This window comes from Perca flavescens, chromosome 16 (assembly GCF_004354835.1).
Source record: "Perca flavescens isolate YP-PL-M2 chromosome 16, PFLA_1.0, whole genome shotgun sequence".
Taxonomy (NCBI): Eukaryota; Metazoa; Chordata; class Actinopteri; order Perciformes; family Percidae; genus Perca; species Perca flavescens.
In genome coordinates, this window is record NC_041346.1 from 28055169 (window position 1) to 28078667 (window position 23499).

At 41.8% G+C, this 23499-nt stretch overlaps 1 protein-coding gene across 1 annotated transcript; it reads left to right on the forward strand.

Annotated features, from left to right (window-relative positions):
- The first annotated feature begins 1128 nt into the window (after positions 1-1128).
- On the forward strand, positions 1129-19673 carry brap (BRCA1 associated protein). The gene is made up of 13 exons (XM_028601475.1): positions 1129-1549; positions 2074-2235; positions 3658-3889; positions 4973-5162; positions 6594-6707; positions 9587-9735; positions 10192-10267; positions 10403-10541; positions 11305-11414; positions 11493-11582; positions 11676-11779; positions 13416-13555; positions 18918-19673. The coding sequence occupies exons 1-13, from the start codon at positions 1471-1473 to the stop codon at positions 19133-19135; spliced, it is 1803 nt and encodes a 600-aa protein (XP_028457276.1). The 5' UTR covers positions 1129-1470; the 3' UTR covers positions 19136-19673.
- Positions 19674-23499: the final 3826 nt, after the last annotated feature.

The following is a 23499-nucleotide window of genomic DNA, read 5'->3' on the forward strand; positions in this document are numbered from 1 at the left end:
CACTCGAGCCCCGTTTGTCTGAATGGATCCGAGGCTGGAGAGAAGATGTTAGTGATCTGCCTACGTGTTGTTGTTGTTGAGGTTCAGAATGACGGTTGACAATCTGGAGTGTCATCTCACCACCCTCTTTTGTTAGAAAATGGAAAACAGAAACACTGGAATGTCAAAGCTTTTTTAAAATAAAAAGTAAATGGGAGAACTTGGTTGTGCAAAGTCTTTGTTTATTTTTTAAAGTGCTCATTTTCAGGTTCATAATTGTATTTCGAGGTTGTACCAGAATAGGTTTACATGGTTTAATTATCAAAAAACACCATATTTTTGTTGTACTGCACATTGCTGAAGCTCCTCTTTTCACCCTGTGTGTTGAGCTCTCTGTTTTAGCTACAGAGTGAGACATCTCACTTCTGTTCTATCTTTGTTGGGAGTCGCACATGTGCAGTACCTAGGTAAGGACTACTAGCCAGTCAGAAGCAGAGTATGAGGGCGTGCCCTGACAGTACTTAGGTAAGGACTACTAGCCAGTCAGAAGCAGAGTATGAGGGCGTGCCCTGACAGTACTTAGGTAAGGACTACTAGCCAGTCAGAAGCAGAGTATGAGGGCGTGCCCTGACAGTACTTAGGTAAGGACTACTAGCCAGTCAGAAGTGGTGCATGAGAGCGTGCCCTGACAGTACCTAGGTAAGGACTACTAGCCAGTCAGAAGTGGTGCATGAGAGCGTGCCCTGACAGTACGGACTACTAGCCAGTCAGAAGCGGTGTATGACGGCGTGGCCTGCTAGCAGCTAGGCGAGCATTATAACGTGTGTTACAAGGAAATGTAGGGGTGTACTTACTTATGCCCCCTGTATTTTAAGAAAGAACATTTATTTATTTACGATACAGTATTCATTCACAAAGAAAATTGGTGTCCTTAAAGGTTGGATTTTTCCTATTCTTTTTAATTAAGGCATCAAAATCAATTTCCAAAAGATGATTTTGTATTCCTCTTTTTAGTCAACTTTAGCAGGGGTGCATTCACTGCAAGCCACAGTAGACATAATATAGATTATATTATTATATTATTATAATATAGATTATATTATGTCTACAGTGTCTTACAGTGACTGTACATCTCTAACGGGTGCAGTACACAGCTGCTCCCTCTAGGTGGCAGCAACACACGCAAAGTTAGCATTCACTGCTTTTGTACACGAAGAAGAGCCGCATGCTAGAAAGAAACAGCTGTGAATACATAGCGAAGCTAGCTAAAGTCTTAGACAACTACACACAAGTGTTCGTGTTCATGGTCGGCAAAGACCAAACCAGTATGACTAACATACTGGTGTAACTGGACTAAAAGGCGTTTTGCTTTAACTGGCCTTCTGTTACTTATATTTAGCCGTTATCTTGCTAGTTAGCTCGCTAGTGATCTAGCTAGCTGTCACCGGGTTGTTTTGTTCTTTGTAAAAGTGGTCGTTTCTTTTATAACACATGAGTGTGTCTCTGGTTGTTATCCGTCTGGAATTAGCCGACCAGTCTCCTTATCCACAAGGTTTCCAGTACTCAGCCGGTGAGTTACGTTTCTCATAACGCGTTAAACATGAAAGTCACTGTGTTTGTGTGGAGTTAGCCACGAAGCTAACCAGCAGTGATAAGTGAAGATTCTAACGTCACAGCTGTTAACCAGTTAAGTGTTTTCAAAAGTAGACCTTATTTATTGAATAGACCCAGCGATGGAATGTATCTAAGTACATTTACTCATGAACTTAAGTACACATTTAAGAAACTGGTACTTTTCATTTTATGCTACTTTATACCTGTACTCCTTTACATCTCAGAGTTAAATATTTTACTCTGTACTCCACTACATTTGTCTGACAGCTTTAGTTACTTTTCAGATGACAGTGTTTCCTCCCCTTCCTGTCCAGTGAAAACCACGTGTTGATGACGTTGAATGATTGTGACAAACTGAAGGATGAAGAAATTCTACTTCTTAAGCTAAATAAAGTCTTTAAAAAAGCCTCTTGGATCAGCTGGAAAGTGCATCGTCCCAAAGCTGAAAACATGGCTGTTTTTCTTGTCTTTTGTGTTCAGTTGAAGGCATGTCGGAGAAGGAACTGCAGGAGAAGGCTTTGGGTGTAGCCAAACACACTCTGAGTGGAAAGACGGATCTGGAAAGGGCAGGTGTACTGCACCAGCACATTGGTAGCAGAGCCATGGGGGACATGGTTATAGAAACCTTTGAGCCCAGCCCAGGTAAGCACATGAAGCTGGAAATTCCAATTTCAAGACCCGCCCCATTCTGCCTCTGATGGCTAGTAGGAGAAAAAGAAATAACACCGCCTGAGCGGGCTGCGATATTACGAATCCCACTATGGCCACTCCAAGACCCGCCCTTCAATAGCGTTCACACACTACTACTGGCCAGGCGTCCATGCTTACATGTACAGGTCCTATCCCCTGACCAATCCCCTAACCCTAACCTTAACCACTCAAGGTGAAATGCCTAACTCCAACCAATCGAGCTGCTTCGTGGGGCGGGTCTTGGCGTGGCCATAGTGGGATTCGTAATTTCGCGAGCGGGCTTGGGAGATGATGGCAGGCGAAATGCTGATATGGCACACTGATTAGTCTACGGGTGCTTCTCATGTTGCTTAAATTGCCTCCTTGACTCCTCCACTTGCCTCCCTTCCTCGCGTCTTAGTCCCTCCCACTGAGGAGGCCCGGAAGATATGCTAAGAAATTGTGGTAAGAGAGAGGAACCGAGAAAATGTGTTTTAAAGGGACGAGACGTCCTTTCCTCTGAAGTGTCATGTGAATAGCTGTTTGGGCGGAGTTAGCAACTCCGTCAGCTGCACGGCTTCAGGGAAGGCTGCTCTCGTGTATCCTCGGCTAAAGCTCCTCGATGATCCCTTCTCGATGCTCGGGGCACAAATAAGAGCTTTGAGACGGCCTTCACCGAGGAGGGACAGAACAACTTGCGGTTCAGCAGAGGACCGAGGAGTCGAGGAGATATCAAATAAGGGACATGAGAAGCACCCTATATCCACGACGTTCCACATCCGAGATTGCTCCGTTGCCGCCGGAAATTCTGCTGGATGTTCTTCTTTTCGGCCGGATGTTACCGTCCTCTGTCTCTGTGTTGGCGTTCTAACCTCCGGTGGATTTGTGAGGACTATGGTTAACTGCTCCTCAGATCTCTGCAGGGTAAATCCAGACAGCTAGCTAGACTATCTGTCCAATATGAGTTTTCTGTTGCACTGAGGAAGGTCTGGTAAAGCGAGACTACATAAAAATAACATTTTAAAATGGCACTTCCTATTAAAAAGGTTGCCATGTACTGGGGATAGATGTATGCAATGTGCTTACGGTGTTAGCAACATATACATAATATGTTTAATTGGTTTACAGTTTGTTGTTTGTGTTGTTATTTTATTGTATTGCATATTTTGGCTCTTATTTTATCTTGTCTTGAATGTTGTTTAGGGAGGGGGGTGATGGCGAGTGGGGGGTTCAGATGGGGAGGTGATGTGTCCATGTTGTGAGTTGTAAGTTTTGTGTTAATCTTTTAATAAAGATGGTTGCTGACCCCTGGTTTACATTGACAAGAAACTAGAATATTGTCAGCCTAATTCTTGAAAAACATCAAATGATGAAACTACTATGTTTTCATTGTAGATAAAGGGGGAGGCGAAGACCCCGGTGGTTCATCCGAGCCGGACAGTGGAGCTCCGGCTGCGCAGGCCGACGCGGACGGTCTGGAGGGCACTGAGGCTTCACAGGACACCAACGAGGCGACAGGCGCTACTCCTGACTCCCCCTCCAAGCAGCTGCCGGACCAGATCTCGTTCTTCAGCGGAAACCCATCAGTGGAGATCGTCCATGGCATCATGCACCTCTACAAGACCAAGTGAGTCCCATCTGACACGTTTATTCATTGTTTCAGACCCTGGCTGCGTCTCATGTCCCTTATTTGACAGCTCCTCGACTCCTCAGTCTTTGGGTGAACCGGATGTTGTTCTGTCCCTCCTTGGTGAAGGCCATCTCAAAGCTCTTATTTCTGCCCCGAGGAGCCATGAGCGAGGATTAGGGTTGGGCATCGTTTGGATTTTTCACGATTCCAATGCCGAACCGGTACTTTAAAAGGAATACGCCACCGTTTGTTGAAATAGTTCTTATCACGGTCTACCCTGGCTGTAGATAGGTGGGCCAACGCATTTTTTGTCTCAGTGCAAGTAATTAGGTTGTTTTTTTTGTCTTTTCTTGGCTCACTTTTACTCACAACATGCTAACCGGCAACATAGGATTCCATTCACTACGCTAAGCTAACTAGCGGCGGTGCTGCCGGTGTTGCACCGGACTAAAACGATGCATGCACAAAAAATGCGTTGGTCCACCTATCTACAGCTAGGGGAGACCGGGAGTTCCCTTTAAAACGATTCAGATTCCTAAACCGATTATTGAAAAACTGAAAAATGACTTCAAAGAAAGACTCTTTATAGAGTTTTTTTTGTTGTTGGCGGGCCCAGAGGGAAAATATGGCGTATTAAAGTATCCTACATTTACGGTAGACTACAGAGAAAGTGTGGTATTTTTACATCTGTTTCGGAGCGACGGAAGGAAAATATTTCCGTCGCCACAATAAGTGGAACCGAAGTAAGGAACCAAATTTTGTGTTCCAATCCGGTCCGATTCCTACCGGTTGCGTAGGAACCGGGTTTCGGTACCCAAGCAGCCTTCCCGGAAGCCGTGCTGCTGAAGGAGTTGCTAACTCCGCCCAAACGGCTGATGAATTCATGTGACTCTTCAGAGGAAAGGACTTCTCATCCCCTTTAAACACATTTGCTCGTTGCCTCTCTCCTCCCACGTTTTCCTCACGTCTCTCCCATGCCTAATCGGTGGGAGGGACTAAGACATGAGGAAGGGAGGCAAGTGGAGGAGTCAAGGAGGCAATTTAACGGCTATGTTTCAATATGGCTGTTTTCTTTTGTAGCAAAATGACATCACTGACTGAGGATGTAAGACGCAGCGCGATGGTGTGCATCCTGACCGTCCCAGCGACCATGACCAGCCACGACCTCATGAAGCTTTTGGCCCCTTTTAATGATGTCATGGAGCATATGAAGATCATCCGGGACCCGACCCCTAACCAGTATATGGTCCTGATTAAGTTCTGTACACAGGTAAGAGCATAATCATGTTATTTTTACCATTTTTTTTTTTTTTTTTTTTTTTTTTGTGTACGTATACAGACCTATGATACCAATTAAAATGGACGAGAGAGGCTTTGTTCAGAGTTAATACAGAATGGAATGTAATATTCACAACAGTGACTATGTTTTCAAACTCACAGGCTGTCTGTTTCTGTCTTTGCCTTAAAATCATTTGAGCTCTGAGTTTTCAGTGTCAGCCACAACGACTGTTTCCATGTTCTGGAGGGAAGGTTTTTTGTACAATTCAACTAAAAAAAAGACAACAGCAGTTGTTGAAAACATATTTTTTTTTTTAAATGGAAAAGAAATAATATAATTAATTTCATTAGCGAATTTTACTTTCTTTACCTGAGTGAAAAGGAGTAGAATGAAGTATAAACTTATTTAATCCTACCTAAATTCAGGGACACAGGACTTCTAAGTTTGCGGCTTAATAACCTTGCATTAATGGGCTGTTTTTCTTTTTCTTTTTTTTGTGATCGGTTTTTTATTAGCACCATTTATATCATTCAGACATACAGAATACATTCCACAATGTATGACAGTTAGTGTCAAATGGTGTAAAAAAACACAAATTACACAAAAACCATCTCCCACCCTCTGCGGTCTAAAGGAAAACAAACAACAAAAAAACGCACAAAAATCACACCTTGCCTAGTCACTCTCCTCTAGTTCTTGTGATGCTGAGGTCATTAAGTGTGATACCTGTGCTGCTGTGCTTTCCCATAGGCTGATAGTCGATGACTTGGCTTTGTTAATCCTTGCTGTAGAGAGCTCAAGCATAACTATGTCTAGAAAATACTCCAACTACTGTTTTATACAAAGCGAGTAGAGGGGGAGCTATCATTTTCTTGGTTGCAGTTGAGCCGGCTAGCCAAATTTTCCTCCGTCTCCCAAGCAGGTGTAATTTAGAGTCGTCATTAAGTAACAAAACAATCGGGTCAGAAGGAATTCGACATCCTATCGCATCAGATATTTTTTATGTTGTTTTATCCCAGAACTGATGCACCTGTTCACACCAGACCATGTGCAGGAAATTTTCAGGTTGACAGAACTTGCAGTAGGGAGTGGGAGTGGCTTTCGAGACGTATCTCTTCTGAGGAGTCCAGTATGTCCTATGACATATGTTGAAGTGGATCTACTGGTGATTTGGGTTCTTGGAACAGTGGAAAATGTTGTCCCAAACTATCTCCCAATCAATTGTGTTCCCCTCAGGGCTCAGCTCTTGCTCCCATTAATGGGCTGTTTTCTCTGTCACAAACCCCACTGTTAGTTTGGAGCTATACTGTATGGACTTTGGACTCTTTGTAATGTATGTTGAAGTTTGTGCCTCTGTATTTCTGACTTAAGTCACCATCTGACTTGATGCTTTTTTTTTTTTTTTTCTCTGTCTTATTGTAGGCAGACGCAGACAGTTTTTACACAGCGTGTAATGGCCGCCAGTTCAACTCCATAGAGGACGCAGTGTGCCAAATGGTCTATGTGGAGCGGGCAGAGGTTATAAGGTCTGATGAGGTAAATGTACCCATAAGAATACATTTCCAGTTTATTTTTAAAGCTGAAACAATAAGTCATTTAAACGGTTAGTTATTTAACAAAAAATATCTGATATAAAAATTATATTATTTAAAAAGTCATTATTTACTGTCATTGTAAGCTGAATATCTTTTGGGTTTTTGTCAGACCAAACAAGACGTTTTTTGACTACTTCATCATTTTGTCGACCAAACAACAAATGGATAAGTTGAGAAAGTAGTCGTCGGAATAATCAATGAAAATAACTATTAGTCGCTTTTTATCGAATGCCTCCAGGCGTGCACACATTACTCCCATTCTTTACTCTCTCTCTCCATTGGCTCCCAGTGTGTTTTGGAATCGACTTTAAGATGTTAATGTTTGTTTTTAAGGCCATTAACGGCTTGGCCCTGGCGTATTTTTCCAAGATTTTTATCCTTCAAATTTTTAGAAGTCCTAAGATCAAGATACAAACTGTGGGGTGATCGCGCTTTTGCAGTTGCTGCCCTGATTCAAATTATTACAGACGTAGCTCTTTTTTTAAATTTAAAATATGACAACTTATTTATTCAGAATGGCTTTTAAAGGGATGATAGAATGATTATATAGGGTATTTTACACTGTTCCTTAAGGTCTCCTAATGGGGTATGTAACATTGGTTGGGCTGAAAATTGCCCGAATGCTATTTTATTAGGCCCTTAACTACCCTGTGAATATGGCTCTATTTGGAACAAGAGCTTTTCTCCCAAATATGGTATGCTCATGAATATTCAGAATGAGCTACACGCTGATTGGTTTGAGCAAACTACATAGAAACACATGGGAGACTCGACAGCAGGTCTCACGGCAAAGTTATACATTGTTTGTCGGGCTATTACGTTATTAAATTCACTTCTGAGACTTTTTTTAAGTGAGAAATCAACTATATAAAGCTCAAATATGGGACGTTTCACGAAAATTGATGGCTTATTGCAAATTTGGTAAGACTGTGTGTCGGAGTTCAGCTGCCGGTGCTGCCTGTGCTGCTGCCTCGCTGCCCGGCCTGCCTTCCTCCACAGACCCCGGCCTGCAGCTCCCCTCTTCCTGCTAGCTAAATGGCCCGTGTGTGAGAGTGATAGCGCGGTCAGCGAGCAATCTCTTACAACAGTTCCAGTTAATCTTGGCTGGCTGTCAGCATAACTAGCTATATTTACAGTTTGAATTTCGTCACGCCACTTATACAACATATCTCTAAAGGTCTTATAAAGCTAACAACGGTGTCCGATTTCAAGTTAATGAATTTTTGTGAACAGTGGGGGTTGTCTCTTCAATCCTAGCTATGTGTAGCTAGCTACAAATCACGGATAGTTAGCTTCATTTTCCGCATAATTTCTGTATATTTACAGTTTGAATTTTGTCACGCCACTTATACAACATCTCCCTAAATGTCTTATAAAGCTAACAACAGTGTCCGATTTCAAGTTAATGAATATTTGTGAATTTCAGAGGAATTCTAAGAGGAGGCTAGCTAGCTCTCATTGATAGAGCTACATCCAGCCGCAGGCTCTATCAATGAGACTCGCGGACAAGCGGCGTTTATTTCCCCAATTGTTTGTTTAAATAACTCAACACATTATAATTACACATTAAAAGATTAACTGAAATCTGTGGTAAGAGATTGCTGGTGTAACTGACCGTGCTCTCACTCACACACACCGGGCATTTAGCTAGCAGGAAGAGGGGAGCTGTAGGCCCTGGAGCTCTGTCAGAGCACCGGCGTTTAGTAGCTAGTCCGTTAGCCAAAAACCGGTGACTTTGCGCGGGTATGGAGTGCTGTGGGAGCTCAATCGAGCTCAGAGCAGGCCTGGGTGTGTGAAGGAAGGCAGGCTGGGTGGCAAGGCAGCAACACAGGCAGCACCGGTCGCTGAACTCCGACACACAGTCGGACCAAATTTGCAATTAGCCATCCATTTTCGTAAAGTGGCCCATATTTGAGCTTTATTTGATTTCAGTCGGACCAAATTGGCCCATATTTGGCCCAAAAGTTTTCTCACATTAAAAAGTTTCAGAAGTTAATTTTGTAATGGAATAGCAGAGATCTGCGTGACCTAGCTAGATTCAGAAGACTACCTGATCTCAGGTCAGTTGTGTAGCCTATGTAAATGTTCTACCTGATCTCAGGTCAGTTGTGTAGCCTATGTAAATGTTCTACATGATCTCAGGTCAGTTGTGTAGCCTATGTAAATGTTCTACATGATCTCAGGTCAGTTGTGTAGCCTATGTAAATGTTCTACATGATCTCAGGTCAGTTGTGTAGCCTATGTAAATGTTCTACCTGATCTCAGGTCAGTTGTGTAGCCTATGTAAATGTTGGGGCTGACAAAGGTTCCGGTTTTTGGGAGGTTGACGTCAACTTCTAGCTTTGTTGAGATTCGCCCGTTTTCAGCGGCAGTTTCAAAATATGAGATTTTCATAGTAAAGGGGTGTCAGTGGGACTTTGAGCTTCTATGTATGTCCTATTTACCCACCGAACTGTCGTTATTCAACTATGACAGGGTAAAATCGGTTTCTATCACCCCTTTAATACATAGTAGCACTGTGCCATTTCCCTTTCTTCCTCCTGGTTTTATGTAACCTTTTCTGGTTAAACTGTATGTTGTGTTGTTATTCTTGGTCCTTGATGTGGAGCACTTTGGATACCTGCTGGTTGCAGTAAAGGGCTGTATAAATACATGCTGACTGATTGATATCTACGGTGACCATTGTAACCAAACACAGCTGCAGCACTTGTCATTGATTATAGGAAGAAATTAGTGAAAACTGGATACTTTTGATCCTAAATAGTTTCCTTTCTCTAATCTCCTCCCCCTTTTTCCTCTGACCCCCCCCCCTCCCCCCAGGGAGCCAGTCTGCCTGTGATGGAGCTCACTGAGTTGCCAAAGTGCACCGTGTGCCTGGAGAGAATGGACGAGTCGGTTAACGGCATCCTCACCACTCTCTGCAACCACAGCTTTCACAGCCAGTGTCTCCAGCGGTGGGAAGATGCCTCGTGAGTTGTGTACACACACACACACACACACACACACACACACTGGAATTACCACGCTGTCCTGTGTTTCCTACGTGACTTTACCTTTGAGATGAGCTTATTTCCGACCTTTTTTCTATCAACGATGTGACTAAAACTCAGTGCTGTCCATCTGCTTTGGGTTTATCTTAATCACTGACACTCCTATTGCATGTATGCAACCGTTGGTAATATTCTGTGTAAATATACTGTAGGACTGGTTTACAACCCTCTACATAAAGGAACCTTCTCACTGATGACAGAATCACATGCTCGGTGCTCTCTCACCTGATTCTTAGTCCACTGGTTATTTCTCCAGGCTTCATGTCACGGGATGTTAGTCTTTGTCCTCTTCTTTGCGTGTATTCTTCTGTTTCACAAAGGACCACTGAACACACACGTGTCACAATAGATGAATGTGTTTGGCTCTGTTTGCAGGTGTCCTGTGTGTAGATACTGTCAAACACCAGAACCAGTTGAAGAGAACAAGTGCTTTGAGTGTGGAGTGCAGGAGGTAACTGATGTCAATCTGTGTAGCTCTTTATCTTGTACTGGATCTTCTTCTTCTTAAATTGATTTAGCTTTTAATTAACCTTTTTTTTTTTTTTTTTTTTTTGCTCACCCCACGTGTTATTTTTTTCCTCTGTAGAACCTGTGGATTTGTTTGATCTGCGGGCACATCGGTTGTGGTCGCTACGTCAGCCGGCATGCCTACAAGCACTTTGAGGAAACGCAGCATACTTACGCTATGCAGCTCACCAACCACCGTGTTTGGGACTATGCAGGAGGTACTGTGTGTGTGTGTGTGTGTGTGTGTGTGTGTGTGTGTGTGTGTGTGTGTGTGTGTGTGTGTGTGTGTGTGTGTGTGTGTGTGTGTGTGTGTGTGTGTGTGTGTGTGTGTGTGTGTGTGTGTGTGTGTGTGTGTGTGTGTGAGTGTGTGAGTGTGAGAGTGTGTGTGCGTGTGAACAGGCACATGTTGCTAGTTGGTGATGGTGAATTGCAAGATTACATCTTTAGGAGCAAAAAATGAATGACTATTAAAGCTGCTTTAAGCACTTTTGGCCACTAGAGGGCAGAAGATGACCTAAACAAGTTTAGACATGTATATAGATGTTTTTTTATTTATTTATACTTTTCACTGATCTTCGCTGATCTTTTTTTTTAAACACAGTTGTTAGAACACACTACACAGAGGCCTGAAATCCACACACATGCTCAGGTCCTTTACTTGCGCAAATGGAGAGATGTCAGAGTGAAGGGGCTGCAGCTGCTGGACAGGTTCCCCGAGCAGTTTGGAGGGAGGGGGGTGTTCAGTGCCTTGGTGCCTTGCTCAAGAGCACAATGATAAAAACGGAGAAAAGCAGCAAATCCCCTCAAGTTAAGGGTGCCTTTTTGCTTTAATAAATTGATCATTTTTTCGTCAATATCAATTAATTATCTGTTGATTAATTAATTGTTTCAGCTTTCATGCAACGGACCAACTATAAAATGATGTTTGGGTACTCTTGGGTGCTCTAACCGACCAGCCCATGGGGATCTTTGTGGTTCCAGATAACTACGTGCATCGGCTGGTGGCCAGTAAGACCGACGGGAAGATGGTGCAGTACGAGTGCGAGGGAGACACCTGCCACGCTGAGAAAATTGACGGACTTCAACTGGAGGTAAGCATTTGCTTTTGATGCTTAAGTTTGCTAAATCAACACAAAATGTATTAAATTATTGATTCTCCATGTCCACAGTACTCGTACCTGCTGACGAGTCAGCTGGAGTCTCAGAGGATTTACTGGGAGAATAAGATCGTTCATCTGGAGAAGGAGACCGCTGAGGAGGTACTGAGTGCTATAAACAATACATGCTTTAAGTCTTTAAGTTTCCTTGCATCTTTTTCTGATTATTCTCTGCACACACATGTCTTTTTACAGATAAACAACATGAAGGCCAAATTTAAGGAGACTCTGGAGCGTTGTGATAACTTGGAGCGACGGTTCGGAGAACTAAGCAAAGACAAGCAGGGCATAGAGAAGAAGTAAGACTGACACTTTGGTTTCTTTTGTTGTGTTACTACTTTCTGTTTTATTTCCCCCCCCTATCCCAGCCCATAACAATATCTCTCCCATCATCATGCCGTATTACAAGTACAAGACCCAAAAAACCAAGAGCAAACTGTATGACATTTTGGTGTTACCTGTTGTTGTCTCTTCGGCCGGGGACTCTGTTTCTGACTGGACCAGCTCAGTTTGATATCTTTTACAGTTTTTGTGATATCACTGTTTAAGTTAAGTATTCATTTCAGACATTACAGTGGGTGATGTCATCACTAGAGCATTGAGCCTTAAAAAAAAAAAGTCTTTGTCTCTTGTCTATAAATTGCTCTCACGCCCACAATTTTTACTTGTCATACATGATTTATATGTTAAAACGTAGGTATTATTGTGTAGTTTCAGAAAATGTGTTAATTTAAGCAATATGAGTTATAAATTTGGCTCGGTGAACTTCCAAATAACGGTTCCAAATCTTCCCCCATTTGCTGCCCATGTTTTTTCTCTCTCTACTGTACAATTGTCATTGTACAGGAGAGAGAGAGAGAGAGAGAGAGAGAGAGAGAGAGAGAGAGAGAGAGAAAATAAAGCTATTTGATGATGGTTACGCAGTAATTACATTCTCATTTCTCCTCATCGACATATTTATTGCATCAGTTGGACAAGGAAGTACTCTCTAGTATTGATTTTTGACTATTTTAAGACGAGGTGAGAACATTTCTCTTTGTTTGATTTAATTTAAAGTAAAGATGGGCTTTGCTGTTGTCTTCATGACTCATTTTAAAAGAGACGGAGAGAAAAAAAAGATTTGTGCTACGCAGCACACATTAGTGAGGTTATTCAACAATGAAATTCGTACTTATGAAAACCATTCCCACTTTTCCAACTGTTCTCACTACTTCAACTTCTTACAGATTTAAGCTATTCATCCAGCTTAGCTTTAGCAATTTAGCTATTCAACAGACACACGCATTTTCTGCAGGAAATGCATTTTCTAGTCTCTGATCTTATTCTTTCGTATTTGTAAGTGTATTTGATATTTACTAAAACAGCAATTCATCTTAAAGGTACACTTTCTTTTCAGGTGGGAACAATGCTTATCATCATATGAGTCTGCACATACAATATTCTTCAGTATTTGAAGACACAAGCACACTCTCTTTTCCCAGGATCCCCCTCCCCCCCCCCCACCCCACCGGGCATTTTACAGCGAAAACATCAACATAATTCCCTGGAAAAAAAAACTGAATTTAACCCTTTTTGGACAATGAAGCATACTGTAGGTCCTCAAGTGGGATGAAACATCCTGTGTGATTTAACTGGTATAAGAATTTCTGTACAACAATGTACCTATTTTCCCAGCGGACAGTTTGACATGTCAAAACAGGAAAAGCCCAGATTTAATTAGTAACATTAATTGTGTGTGACATTTCCAGGGCTTTGGCATTGTGCACACTGGTTCACATTGTTAAGCTGATGAGTTCCACCTGTGCTTTTCCTGTTGTGATAAGTCAAAATGCATGCTGTTAAATGTTCTATTAAAGGAAACCTATAGCCAGAGCAACACAAATAAAAGCCAAGTTGTAATAAATTGTAGACAGCGGACTCTGTTTGTGTGTTCAGGTGCACCCAGTTGAACAGTCGAGTCTTGAAGCTGACCCAGGAGCTGAAGGAGGAGCAGGAGATGAACCGCTGTCTGAGAGCCAATCAGGTGCAGCTGCAGGCCAAGCTGGCAGAGGAGGAACGCAAAGCGAAAGAGACCGGTGAGTGAGGAGATGACGATAACTGATAAATAAGTATAATTATGCTAGTCAACATCACAGCACAAAGGGCCCTCATACAGCACACTGTGGACTGGACACAGTAGCATGCTGATTTTTACCTCCTTTTTTTTTTTCGATCACACTCTGTTTTTTGGGTCGAGACACATTCTCACCTAAAGTGAACCAAACTCTAGAGGCCTTGGGAGTGAATCGAGACCCCCGTTTTCAAGCGGACCAGAGTTAGGTTGTTTGTCCCGCACCAGAGTTTGAATGAGCTTTCACACCACCCCAAACAAACCAGGTTCGTTATAAGCGGACCAAACAGCTCAGGTGTGAAAGCAACCTTATATATATATAAGAGAGAGAGAGATCAGTAATTTGATCGAGTTTATTTAAGCCCATACTGATTTAATAAAATGAACCTGGATTGACCCCAAAATGTCTCTACCTAAATTAGCTCATCTGTTGCTGCTTCCAAGTAAGCTAGCTGCTCATTTCCCAGACATTAACCATAGTTAATTAACCATAGTTAATGTCAGACTCAACGCTGTATAGAAGAAGTGGACGTAGCCACTGCAGATGAAAATTAGCCGGTACGGCTAAATCTGGCACATTTACATGTTGGGCATTGTATTCATGTTGATTAATGTGCACTGTCCCTTTTTTAAATAAAGAAATAAATATATATATATATATATATATATATATATATATATATATATATATATATATATATATATATATATATATATAAAAAAGCCACTGTGACATTGGTTTGTGGACTACAGTGCAGAATCTTGAGTTTGGCATTTTCCATCGCCGTTTTAATTTTTATTAGAGCCAAAAGTGAGCATATTTGGACAACAGGGTGGAGCTTGGGAGGAGCAAGGACACCGCTTTGGTAGCGACTGGTCAATCACTGGGGAGCCAAAAAATAAAATGGGACCATCATTTACAAGATGAACATCATGCTGTACTGAAGAAAAACGTAAAACTAGCGATTGAGGCCATAAACTCACTATGGAAATGTTTACTGAGGTAATAAATCAAGTGAGAAGTAGGCTGATTTGCTAAGTGGGTGTTTCTCAATCTCAAGAATGCAAAGAACGTACTTGTGTTCTTGGCGAGAACATTCTTGCTGATTGTTCTTGGAAGAATGAACCCGCAAGTTCACAAGCACAGAAAACGCTGTTAACAGTTTGAGACGATGCCTTCTTCCTGATGCTGCTCAACACCCCCAGCACAGAGGCTACCTGCAGGGCTCCGAAAACCCAGCTAGACATAAAAACCACAACTATATAACCACTTTGTATTAAAACAATCTCCGGACAAGAAAACCTCATAATGCTACAACTATTGCAATAATATTGAAAAATAAAACTAATTGAACTTTAATTTTATTGATTATGGTTTAGCTCAAACACCCTTTACTTATTCAAAAGAGTGAACTCAATCCCTACTATTATTAGTGTTTAAGTCAGTTTAAATTAAAAAAATAAATATGCACTGGTGTGTCCTATGTGTTCTTATTATTGTTATGTGGAATTATCATTTATATATTATTGTATTGCACTGTATATGAGATGGAAATAACTACTTCAAATTATAAAGGTTGGTGTCTCCCCGTTAGTCTACATAACATGTCATAGTATGTTACCACTGTATGTATAACTGTTTAATTTAAACAAGTCTCCCGAAAAACTGTGTGTGTGCGTGTGTGCATGCTTGTGTGTGCTTGTGTTTAACTCCGAAAAGACAGTTAACCACTTGTTCCTGTTAATCTTATGATGGACATGTGTTGTGATATTTAAACAAACGATCCGTCAACGGCAAAATAAAAGCCTCTTATTTACGGGACCGGTCTAAAAGACCTCCGGGGTCCTACAGCGGGGTCTCTGAGTGTGACTGTCCGAGCGCCGAGCTGGTGGCCGCGTCACTTTATGGAGCTCCGAAAACTTTGGAGCAAATGGTCAATTCGGCAAAGATTTTTTGCAAGACTGCCTATATTCGAAATCTAAACCGTTCATTTCTCGCATAAATGTTTTTGGGCTGTCTATGTACCGGAAACACGACCATCATTGAATGCCGAAATGAATGTTGGGATACGGGCGCTGCCAAGTTCATACAAGTTACCAACCAATGCATCCTCGGTAAAATGGGCATGTCAAGAACTTTTCCGGGAATCTTAACTGTTCTCGGTGAAATGCGAACTTGTTTATTGGGACAGTACTTTGGCAACATGAGATGACGTTTCACAGGGACACAAGAACACAAGTCACTAGAAGAACAGATTGAGAAATGCCCATAGACTTCTATAGAAACAGACTTCTTTTTGCAACCATTGGAGTCACCCCCTGTTGGCCACTGGGGGGAAAGAAAATGCAGGTTTAAAGCAACACTAAGTAACTTTTCCTACTTCGGTCTACAGGCTGGAAGCGGAATTGTCCATTACATTACATTACATTACATTATGCAAGTTTGCCAGATCAGGTAGCGGATCTGTAGTTCAAATGAACTGGACAAGGTAATGTAATGGACAATTCTGCTTCCAACCTGTGGGGGGACCGAAGCGGGTAAAGTTACCTAGTGTTGCTTTAAGGAGCTTCAGCATTGGCTTCAGTTTTCAGAACTGGGGGGTTGCTGCTTGGTCAGGCTAAAAAATCCAGAGCAAAAGGGCCGTGCCCGGGAGGGATACACAACAGGAATTTGTTGAATGCTCTGCTGGTAAACATTCATAAATTACTCCCAGAGGGCAAAGGTCATGCAGTATGTGCCTGAAGGTAGATGGGTTGTTTTTGTATCTGGGGCCGGCAGTCAGAAAGTACTTCCTCATTTATACAGTAATATTTGCAAATCATAAACAGAGCTCTGCTGGAGGTGGACAGGACATGGACTAGAGTTAAAGAAAGACTTCCCTTTTTAAATCAGCCACCTGGTACAAGTCCTCATCAAACATGTAAAATCATGTCTATTTATTGTCAGGTCTACAGTAAGAGATACTTTATTAGGCAGCATACATTCTGACATTTCACGACTTTGCCTGAGGGCAACGTTAATGTCAGCCTAGACTAGAGATTTGAATGGAAATTTTAGGCCTATGGTTTAGACGTACCTGTATTTTTCCTTCAGCGCTCAGCTCTGAGGATGCAGAAAGTTTAAACAAATGTTCCACAACGCAGGTGCTCTCTGTTTATGTGGAAGAGACCCATGCAAGTCGTGCCATTTAACTTGTTTTGATGAGAGGGATTTGAACGTTTAACCCACGGCATATTTTATTTTTTTTTAAACCTTCCACACTGCTAGTAATCCTCTTGGAGTCGGTCTGAACACGTGTTATTTAATGAGTGTAGTCAGAGCTTAGTCCAGGGATGTTGTGGTTCCACTGCTCGCTTGGTTTGGTTGACTCAAGTTAAATTAACACTTGTGTAAATAAATCCGTGCCGTTTGTTGCGTTGTGCTGAAGATATTTCGATACGTCTTACTTCAAATCTGAGCAAGGTTTCTTGTTATGAACTCAGAAATCCATTATTCTTTCATTTTAAAAGCTAAAGTCTCATATCAGAATTTTCCTAACAAAGCAGCTTCTGATTAAGTTCACCAAGAAGGCTCTTCCTCTGTGTCACCATCTTCTAAATGTGCTCCCGATTGACCTCAGGACAGCTGGAAGTCTACACATCTTCCGCCGCAGGCTGAAAACGTATCTCTTCCGACTGCACCTTGGCTTAAAAGATGATTGTTCTCACATATATACTTACATGTTGCACTTACATGTGGCACTTTGTAGTTTGACTTATTTGAAGCAAATTTACTACTTCTATATGATTGTTGCTTTTCTTTTTGTAAGATTCTTTTTTTAAGGGTCTTCTTGCTAATAAGGTGACAAAGGCAATCACATCTCTATTAGATTTCGATAAGGAAGCTACAAAGGAGGAGACGCCAAACTATGCGGTGAGAGCATTCGGCTCGGTCCTCTCTTCAACTATGTCTGAAATAGTTTTAAAAGTATCCGTCCAGTAGTTACACAGAGATGGGCAGAGCTACGTTTCTGCTCTCTTTGCACAGCTTTTACTAATCCGTATGTCGATCTAAATGTTTATGTAAGTCACAGACAGGAAGTTCACACAGCTGTGTGGCGGTCACAGCCCTGAGGCCAGCAGTGACGGTGTGAAATACATCAGCATAGTTCTAGTAGGTTCCATCCACTCTACAGTGAAATCAGATTTGACCCATTTAAGATTTTATAAAAAAAAAAAAAAATCAATATGTTGATATTGTGGTGAGCTGCCACTAATATATCAATGTATGGGAATAGTATATACATTATACTGCACATTTAAGTGTTGTAAAACAAATAGTGTGTGCTATTATCTTGGGTTTACAAGTTAAGGGAGCTGCACATCCATCAGTAATTTGACTAATGTGCCAAATGATAATGTGACAATGTGAATTCTCAGCTGAATTTTCAGCTCCTCTCGGCTTTTACGGAGCTTTATAGTGAGTTTCAGCTCTTTGTTTATCTGTCGGGTCCACAAATTTACTGTTCTGTTTCTCTCCCTGCGCTCTCATAGCAATGTTTTCAGAGAAAACACTGCAAAAGGCCAGTGAACACTACCTGCTCAGCAGCAAACAGCAGACCGACTCCGTTAGAGACTAGCTGGTGAACATAGTGGAGCATTTAGCAGCTAAAGAGACGGATATTTCCCTCAGGCATCGGTAGAGACTAAAAACAGCTGAAAGAGAGAGGGGAGTCGGACTGACATTCATCAGGTGGACACAAACCCAAATACTCCTGATGAATCATCATGTTGCTAGGTAACTGCCGGATGTAGAAAATAAACAACTTTTTGCTAACAAGTTCAGCACATCCACTTAAAATGTGGTGATAGTTTTATTCTTCATCTGTAAGAGTTGAAATGAAAAGGCACGAAGAGTAACACATAAAAGGACAATTCACAGATAAGGTATGTAGCAAGTATGTCTTCTTCTCAGACTGATCTCATGAAGTGGCGTATGTATGACATGCCAATTCGTATGCCGTTTTTGCGTGTTATCAAGACGCATAATCGCTTTTTAGCGTGTTTATCAATGCCGTTCGGCCGCCATTGAGCTACATTACGTGTGAATTTTCGGCGTAGTTTGAATGGACGCAAATGTTACACGCATGTGACATTGTCGCGATAGTACGTCACAAACAAATCCACGTAGACCTACACGTGAAAAGCTCAAAATGCACAGATAACACGCCATTTGGTTTCAGGAAAGTGCCGTGTATGTTGACGCAAAGTCATGATGCCACGTTGCTTCTTCTTTACAGCGCATTTACCATGCGTTGGTGTGTCTATCGTCTGGTGTTTCCCTGCAGGTGAATGTAAGGACGGAGCAATAGCAGAACTGAAGGAGCAGCTGAGAGACGTGATGTTTTATCTGGAAACGCAGCAGCAGATTGAACACCTGCCTCCGGAGGCCCGCAGTGAAATCCAGGAGGGACAGATCAACATCGGCGCCAGCCCTCCGGACAGCGCCGGAGCCGGCCCCTCCTCCGCCAGAGGCAGGAGAGGCCGGGGCAGGAAGAGGAAGTAGGCGGTGGTTTTAAAGTCTACTGGAACATGCTGGAAACTATCACAGCCTCTCAGCATTGGACAAATGGCTGAGCTTTGTCCTTTTTTTTGTTGTTAACGTGCGTCTCCGTCATTGTGGTTCCCCAGAAGGCACTCCGAAGAGAAATAAAGACTTGACGCTCATCCCCTCGAAGAAAGATGAAATAGTGATGATATTTACCTTCACAACTTAACTTAATGTGGCTTCCACAAGAAGAAAGGTGGAACATGGTGGTGGATTGGTCAGCCATTAACGGCAACACTTGGCTGTGGTTTGTTTAAATATATTTAACATCTGTGTGATATAAATATATTCAGCTATTTCCACAATCTAAAAAGAATAATTATTTTTATCATAAGCGGTATTTATCAGACCAAAATGATCATTTTTCCCAGTTTAATACCCTGTAACAGTTGTGTTGACATGTGTTTTTCTTTTACATTGTGAGAAATTTGGCAAAGAGAAGCTGGTACATGAATGTTTTCTTTGTGTAAAGGAAGCTTGTGTTTTCCTAAACCCTTTTTGGCTGGACTCTATTCTTAAGTAAAATGTGTTTGTTTTTTCACATTCACCCCACCCCCCAAACATTATTTCTCAGTAGTTTAACACTGAACACTACTCGGGATGATAAAGATTAACAGAGATGGAGGAGAATTGTTGATTTGCCACGTTGCTTTTTTTTTTTTTTTCTTATGCGTGCAGTTTATCGCTGTTGGAAAGTCCAGGGACAGCAGCCAGAACATACCCACTGACAGGAAGCCTTTTTGGGCAGGAGCAGGAAGCATGCTTACCCTTTTACCATCTAGGTCCCAAGCAGGAGTGCGTGTCCCACAGGGGGTAATTAATACCACTGCTTTTACCAAGAAGTACCTAAAAGGGCTGTGAAGTAGCTCCGCTATAAAATATCAATATAGAATTTATGATTTGGATTGTAAATCAAGGCAAAACTTTAGCATATTTATGACCACTCCTCCCACCAACCCGAGTCAGCTGTTACACCTGAACTAGTTAGTGAAACATCACTAAAGTACATTTACTCAAGTACTGTACTTAAGTACCATTTTGTGGTACTTGTACTTTACTTGAGTATTTCAATTTGTTGCTACTTCTTTAAACTTCTGTTCCACAATACGTCTGTGGAAAATATATTGTACTTTTCACTCCAGCTGTAGTTACTTGTCACTTTACAGAATCAAATTCTACATGCAAAACACATGATCATTATAAAATACATAATACATACATGGTTAGAATTAGCACTGCAACAATAAAGTTGATTTAGAGAAAACGAATCAGCAACTATTGATAATTTATTTATTTATTTATTTTTTATTAGGTGAAAAACATTCTTTTCAAATGTGGATTTTGGATATAGAATTGCATCACTTTGGGCAATTAATCGATTAATCAAAAGAAATTGCAGTACACCCTCACACTCTGCTTCTGACTGGCTAGTAGTCCTTACCTAGGTAATGCACATGAGCAACTCCCAACAAAGATGTAACAGAAGTGAGATGTCTCACTCTGTAGCTAAAACAGAGCGCTCAACACACAGGGTGAAAAGAGGAGCTGCAGCAATGTGCAGTACAACAAAAATATGGTGTCTTCTGAAAATTAAACCAAGTAAACTTATGCTGGTATAACCTCTAAATACTTATGAACCTGAAAATGAGCATAATATGAGCACTTTAATTCAGAACTCGTGTTTTTATTAATTGGCTCATAAGGTCATTTACACATGATGGGAAGAAAAAGGAGATTCTCTTTTCCCTGACAACCCTTTAATAGAATTACTTCAACATTTTGAGAAAAAAACGTATTCGCTTTCTTGCCAAGCGTTAGCTGAGATGATCGATACCAGTTAGCTTAGCATAAAGGCTGGAAGCAGGGGGGGAACAGCTAGCGTGTCGCTGTCACGGTCTCCTTGTGTTTCTGATCTTTGTGCTAAGCTAACCATCTCCTGCTTCAAATTGAACAGCCTGACATGAGAGTGGGATCGATCTTTCTCCTCGGCAAGAAAACAAGTGTTTATCCCAAAACTGCTGAATTGTGAGGAGCTTGGGAAAGTCAGCCAAAACTGAGCTGGGGTTTATATCCCGCGTGCCAGAGCAGCTGTCACTTTACACGCAACTTTGTTTTCAGAGAAGTAATTTGTAGTCTGTGCTATTACATGACCTACAACAATAAGAATGTGTGTGTGTGTGTGTGTGTGTGTGTGTGTGTGTCTCTGTCTCTGTCTCTGTCTGTCTGTCTGTCTGTCTGTCTGTGTGTGTGTGTGTCTAAGTAATTATAGGTTGTCAGAGTCCGGTTTAAAACTGGACTGACACCTTTAATGTATTGTGCTAAAAATAAATCCTTATCTGCAGCATCAAAGTAAAAGGATATGAATAACGTTACTTTTCCCACCACTACTGCTCACTTATAAAACCCAGTGAATATCCGTTATGTACCAGCTCCTCTTTCTGGGCTTTAATAATGGCGCTTTTCCATTACATGGTACCTACTCGCCTCGCCTCGACTCTACTCGCCTTTTTTGGTTTTCCATTACGAAAAAAAGTACCTGGTACCTGCTAACGGGTACTTTTTTTAGTACCTGCTCAGTCGAGGTTCCAAGCGAGCTGAGGCGAGCCGAGAAGGTGACGTGAAACCCTGCAGGCTGCTGATTGGTCGGAAAGAAGCGTCACTGATCACTGCATTGCTAGCTAGAGGTGGCATTTTTAAATAGTTTAGCCAGCGGTGTTTTTTTGCTGCCGGAGTCTCCACGCAGAGCTTTCTCCGTAGCATACAAGTGGCCTGATGGTTATACTGGTGCGCTGGTGTGTGCATGTGTGATGTGCGTGTGTCGAGTCGCCGTATGTGTGTGTGTGGGGAGCTAGTGAGCGAGGGAGAAGTGAGAGAGTGACGGCGATTATCTCCGCAGCGATTAGCGACTCTAGAGTCCTATATATGTGAGCGAAACAAAGCGAGTAGCGACTCTAGAGTCCTATATATGTGAGCGAAACAAAGCGAGTAGAGACTCTAGAGTCATATATGTGACCACGGTGGGAAATCTGGAGCAGTAAACGTTAACTATCTCTTTGATATCATGTTGTTTACGGAGACGGAGAACCAGGAAATGCGTCGGGGATATGTCAATGGGAAAAGCAAGCTACTAAGCCACACCCACGGCAGTCGCTATGACGACCAGCCACGCTGAGGCGATACAATCTGCAATGGAATTGCAGAGTCGAGGCGAGTCGAGCAGGTACCATGTCATGGAAAAACGCCAAAAGTGCAGACATCTCGGCTCACTTCAGACCTTTATTTGTCCCTCGAGTAGCGTCGTCGGAGGCCTGACTGACGGCTGCCGCAGTAGCAAACTGCCCCGTCACGGTATGACCAATCCCTCCTCTTCCTACTACAACATTAACAGTTTACGTCCGGCAGCTCGTTGAAAGTAAACTGTGTACAGAGGCTGGATGTAGCTGAACAGAGAAACCCACTGGCTGATGATAAATACTGAGACTTCCTGAGCGCCCCTCTAGAGTCTGATAGCTTCCTTTTCACACCATCTTCGCAGTAGTTTTCACACTCAAACCTTTTTACGAGAATTTGTCATTTAAAGTTGTATTTTTTTTTTTTTTGTGAATGTGACATATCTTTTAATGCCATCTGCTAGGTCGCCTGTTTGGCTAGATGTTTTTGTACAACAAGCAACAAGCTTTACACATTAAGTTACAGGCAAATGATGCAGTATGCAAATCGCTATCACACCTCTTTGTTTTCTATTTATATCTCAATGTAGGGCCTTTTAAAAGTCTGAACACCCACGCAACCGGGGCTGCAGCTAACACGGAATTTTTCAATATCGATTCATCTTTCTGTTTAAACAATGTGTGTCAACAATGCAATCGCAATTTTCCCAGGAGCCAAAGGTGACACAATATTTTAAAATAAAAACCCAAATATATTGGCTTTCCTGTCCCATAAGAAGTGGAGAAACAGCAAATCGTCACATTTAAGAAGCAAATGCTTGACATTTTTTGCTGAAAGAATGATGTGTGTTTTGTTGTTCCTCGAATATGACGGTATTAGAGCCTGTAAAGTACTCCAAAAAAAAATTGAATTTGATATTTTAAAAATGTGTGAGAGCCCCGGAATGTACAAGTGCGTCTAAATAATAAATGAAACTTGGATCATGAAGTAAGACTTTTGATTTCCACCTGTATTATCATTACAAGGCTGGACAAGAAAGCCCTTGAAGTGGATTTGATCTGTTTAAAAAATAAATAAAAATAAAATAAATGGCACAAGTGAAAGTTAATATGTTAAATGAACCCAGTGAGGTGTAGCATGTCAGTCTTTAC